The sequence below is a fragment of the Merops nubicus genome, unplaced genomic scaffold (genome assembly GCF_000691845.1).
Source record: "Merops nubicus isolate BGI_N331 unplaced genomic scaffold, ASM69184v1 scaffold12251, whole genome shotgun sequence".
Classification (NCBI taxonomy): Eukaryota; Metazoa; Chordata; class Aves; order Coraciiformes; family Meropidae; genus Merops; species Merops nubicus.
Window position 1 is genome coordinate 25808 of NW_008590312.1, and position 5123 is coordinate 30930.

The 5123-nt window shown below is 42.1% G+C and overlaps 1 protein-coding gene across 1 annotated transcript; it reads right to left on the reverse strand.

Annotated features, from left to right (window-relative positions):
* Positions 1 to 2800: 2800 nt before the first annotated feature.
* On the reverse strand, positions 2801 to 3430 carry LOC103782144 (zinc finger protein OZF-like; the record flags this gene model as incomplete). The annotated part of the gene is made up of 1 exon (XM_008949892.1): positions 2801 to 3430. A coding segment is annotated over one exon (630 nt), but the record flags the coding sequence as incomplete, so codon positions are not given.
* Positions 3431 to 5123: the final 1693 nt, after the last annotated feature.

Consider the following 5123-nt stretch of genomic DNA (forward strand, 5'->3'; position numbering starts at 1 on the left):
TCAGACTTAAGAGGAATTGCTTAAGGCATGCTGATTTTATCAGCAGCTTCAGCTCATTAGGAAAGGTCCAATTGCCCACATACATATTAAAGACATATCTGGTAGACAAATATTCTTAAGTTTTGTGCATTATTTTGTGCATGGATGTTGCACTTAACTACACCCCAGTAATAAAGATTTCTTGAGCTGCCTCGACAAAATACAAAGATGGCCAAACTGTCAGCATGGTGCAACAAATAAACAGGCAGCAGGTTCAATCCACTGCTGTTTGCTGGTGCATCTGAGGCATGCATCTTTCCAAGTCTGAATGTGTGGTCAGCATGCTCACAGGTAATACAATTTCAGCATTACAGCACAGAGATCACAGCTTTGAGTGAGGAAAGAGTAGTCACATTGGCTTACACTGGTCACATTCACAGCACAAAGCTATCAATTTGTAGAAGTTGCAGGATATTGAGAGACTGGAGGCTGAGTGGGAGGCAGAACTCCAGGAGCAGCTGACTGGGATAAGCGATTGGCATTTTCACAGAAGAGAGCGCTGGGATTAAGAAGAGGAAAAGAAAGAGATGCTGCTGAAGCTGCCTGTCGTCCCAGCAGAACTCCTAAGCTATAGAGGTTTGAATTCATGAGATCATTGCCTCGCAGGAGTATAGTCAGTTGTTTCTGGATTTCTTGCAGGACCTGCAGCTGACTCTGCTGATTCAGAAGCAGCATATCCATATTCTCCCGCACGTTCTTCACTGCACAAAGAGGAAAAGGATGTTGGCATTTGCTGTGTAAAAATACTTTGCATGGCAATTCAGAAGCCTTTTTGTACTTACACTCTTCAAGAACAAGACTCAAGCAATCTGCCTCCCCTTTCTCTGCACCACGCGTCTGGGCTTCTTTATGATGCAAAGAGGAAAGTTCTGAGTGATCAGCAGCTGAAAGGAAGGCAGTGTAAGTCAGGAGCCTGCGTCTTCACCAACTGCCACCTCAGCTTTTTTAATATGCTTTCACGCAATGAAAATGCAGCCCAGTAACAACTCTTCCTCTCACCCACATTTTAAAATGTCTTTGAAGTCACACGTTGCCCAAACTAAGCCAAACGAGAACAGACTAGGCAGATACAGACCTCTGAAACATCACACTTGAGTTTTTTTTTCACAATCAAGGTACTTTCCTTTTGCTTCCCTCACATATTTTTGGGGGAGGCGTTGGGGAGGAAGGAAGCAAGGTTTTTTTCACAATCAAGGTACCTTCCTTTTGCTTCCCTCACATTTTTTTTTGTGGGGAGGCGTTGGGGAGGAAGGAAGCAAAGCTGGAGCAGGGGAGCTGTTAATGGATAGGACACGTGAGATTTTGTAAAGATGTACTTCAGTTATAAATATGTTAACCTCTTTTTTGAAATTGTCAGATACAGAAATCAAGCTTCATTCCTCATCCACACATAGCAAGGCCAACATGACATGTAATTTGATCATGAAAGCAATTTAATTATGTAGCTTCAATTACAGTGAGGCAATAGCTAATAGTTACTCCAGAGTAAGCTGCACACTGTCTTTTGAAGCAGGTACAGAGTTAGGCTGATCTGATATGAATTACTGGCCAACTGGTAGGGTAAAAATGGGACTATATTCTTATGAATGATAAACTCTTCCATCTAAATATCTATTAACAGTGGTGAAGAGGGGAAAAAAAAAAAAACAACCAAGCATTAGGAGTGCAAAGTCCCATTTTAGGGCTCATTAGGCCACCATTCTAGGGACTGAGTGGTCTCAAACCCTACCTTACAAATTCAGTTTTGCCATTTCATAACTTCATCATTATTCATTACAACTTCATTATTAGTTCTATTGTTGAGATGAAAGTCTCTCCTGCTCAGAAATTTTTTTTCAGGAGGAAAAATAAAAATAAATTTAAAAATAAATAACACCACAAACAAGACACAACAAAACAACACACACACACACAAGAAAACCCAATACCAGCCCAGAAAACCCTGACACCAGAACACCTTCTCACATGGCCTCATGTCTTAATTGCCCTGCTGTTACATGACCTGGTAGTCAAGACTCCACAGCCCAGAACAATTCTATGGGTGGCTGGGCAAGACCCACGATCAAAAATCAAAACTTTTTTGACCAAGTATAAAGGGACTGCCCATGTAAAGATACATAGGAAAAAAAACCTAAACAAACAAAAACCCAAACCAACAACCAAAACTCTAAAATGGCAGACTCTATCCCAGAGTGTTTGGTCATTACAAGAACATGGAACGCTGCAAAATGCAGAAAATTCCCTACTTTAAACAATCAGCTTGCCTGACAGCTTATGCTATGCTAAGAGTATTACAGATGGATGGCCAGCAGAAACCTCCTACTGCAGAAAAGAAGCTACTCATTTAATATCCTCTTATAATAAATATTAGGTGCTAGAGACTCACAATCTAAATCCCTTTCACTTCACTAAGCTTAGTATTCTGTTGGCTAAGCACTTCTGAAGATCTCAGGCTAGACATAAAGCAACACTGCAAAGCAGGAATTAGCAGGATCTGAGAACTCTGCAGAGTCTAAGGTCCCAGGTAACCTTCATGGCAAAGTCTAAACTTCAACTTTGGGGAAGTGCATTGAAAATGCCAAATGGCAAAGGTAAGTATGCTACATAGGAAGGGAAACAAACAAACAAAAAACCCCACTCATATCCACAGCAAGGAGGGGGAAGTGTTGAGGAACACACAAGAGACCACAGTATGTGATACAACCCCTGTGAGTCTGCACAGCTTGAAATAAAAACTCAGAGGGGACTTTACTTCAGTTACCTGCTGTGTGCTCACTGGCTCTCCTCGAGTGAACCTGCTGATGTCTGATGAAGTCTGAGCACAGACGGAAGCTAGTTCCACACTCAGCACACCTGTAAGGCTTCTCAGCCTTATGGACCTTCTGATGCTGGGAGAGAGCTGCATTGCCACTGAAGCTCTTCCTGCACATGGTGCAAGCAAAGGCTTTCTTCTTCACGTGGGTTTTGCGGTGAGCAACGAGGCTTGAGGTACGGCTGAAGGCTTTCTCACAGTCCTTGCACTTGTAAGGCCTCTCCCCTGTGTGGATTCTCTGGTGCACCACCAGGTTGGCCTTCCTACGAAAGCTCTTCCCACATTCCACACACTCAAACGTTTTTTCTCTCGTGTGGGTTTGCAGGTGGTTGAGGAGCCTGGTGTGCCCCTTGAAGCTCTTCCTGCATTCGGGACACTTGTGGGATTTCTCCTCTGTGTGGGGTTTCTGGCCGTCAGCGACGAGGGCGAGTTTCTTGGAGCTTCTCTTTTGGTGAGTGAGTTTACCAGAGGCTCCCTCTCCGTTTGGGCTGTGGGCTTCAGGTAGCTGAGGTAGGACATCTTGAGGAAGGTCTTTGAGGGTGATACCCTCTGCCTCACTGTCACTCAAAATGCAGTCCTCTGATGGAGGAAAAGAACAATCTGACACTCCCTCTCTTAGACAGATAACCTGCTCCTTGTAAAATAATTTAATTTCTCTGGCCTATCATCAGCTTGCACCAGATTTCCCTTTCCAAAGAGGAAGGGAAATTATGAAGATTGAGACAAGAAGACAGGAAAAACACAGTGTGGCACAGGAAAGGAAAGAGAGGTAGGAAACCCACCTCTTCTCCTTCCCCTCCCCATTTCTTTGTTCTGCCTCCCCTCAGGGAATGGCAAAGAAAGACCACCAAAACGAAGGAAGGGAAAAGAACAGGCTGAAATACCTTACTCATCACAAATACATACTTTTAGCTATTTTTTTCCTGCAGGCTTCGCTTAAAAGCCTTACAGCCTGCAAAATTAATATTGAAACTCTGTTTTAAAGCTGTGTGTTTGGGTGGGGATGGTTCAACAAAAAAAGTCCTTTCAACCTTTGTTAAATCAACAGGAAGGTTTAAGCTGTTTCTCACTTGTGTTAGTTAACATTTACTGAAAAATTTTAAATTGCTTCTTTTACAGGTTGGCAAGTCAGGGTTTTTTTCCCCCAATTATCACGCAAACAGTTTTAATTATTGTAGGGTTACCATATATTCATGCATTGGAAGTCAGAGGAGTTATATATTTATTAATAAAAAATAACCTAATTGCCAATTAACTATTACCACCTCTTTTATATTCAGATTTTGCATGATACCTACTTTCTTTGTAGTGGCAAGCTAAACAAACTGCATTCCAAAGAAGCTCACAGGAAATACTCACAGGTGACTCTCTCTTTCCAAAAAGAAGTATGTATTCCAAAATGTAGTATGTATCTATGTATTTCATGATTAACTATGCATGATCATGCACCCCACAGCAAGCTCTGGTTACCTTGCTCTGCTGACTGAATTTTATAATTCTATAAATGCTGAACTGATGTAAATATAAGTATCACCTGACACACACTTACCAGAGCTCGATTTCTGTAAGCATCTTAAGATGCTTACTGTTAATTCAAATAGAGGACTTAGCCACTTGCATCTCTGATCTAGCATTAAAATGTTTAGTGACTCACACTGCATATACTTCCATTTAATACATCATATTTGATTATTCCACTAACAAAAAACAGGTCTTCTACATTCAAGCTAAAACTCTGCAGTGCAATTTCATTCCTACCTCTATGACACCAAGGAATAAAATTCTTCAGTAATGTGCTCTTGAAGAGACAAAATGCACTCTATTTATATGGCCACAACTGTCAGGATCTGAATACCAGTGATAAAACAAACCAAACACAAAGCGAGTGTGGCTCATCTCTTACAACAACACATTACACCAAGACACAGCTTGCTCCCAGAGGGATGAAGAAGACTCCCTCCTGGAGAAGCAGTCATTCCCTCACTCTATAACCAAGCAGCTGATTATTCCCTAAGGCCCATGCAGACACTCAGGTCTCTAACAGTGAAACAAGAACCAAACAACCCTTCACTCCTGTCCATAGCTGGGGAGTCATGCATTTCAGATGCAGCTGTGCAGCTCCCTCACATCTTCCTCACCTGGGAAAAGGCCTGAAAGAAAGACAAGTGCACTAGTTTTCCTTCACTCCAAAGGAACTGTACTGTCTTATTTTAAACCAACTGCTAAAACCCCACAGCAGAAGCACAAAATATCACCAACTGCCTTGCCCCAG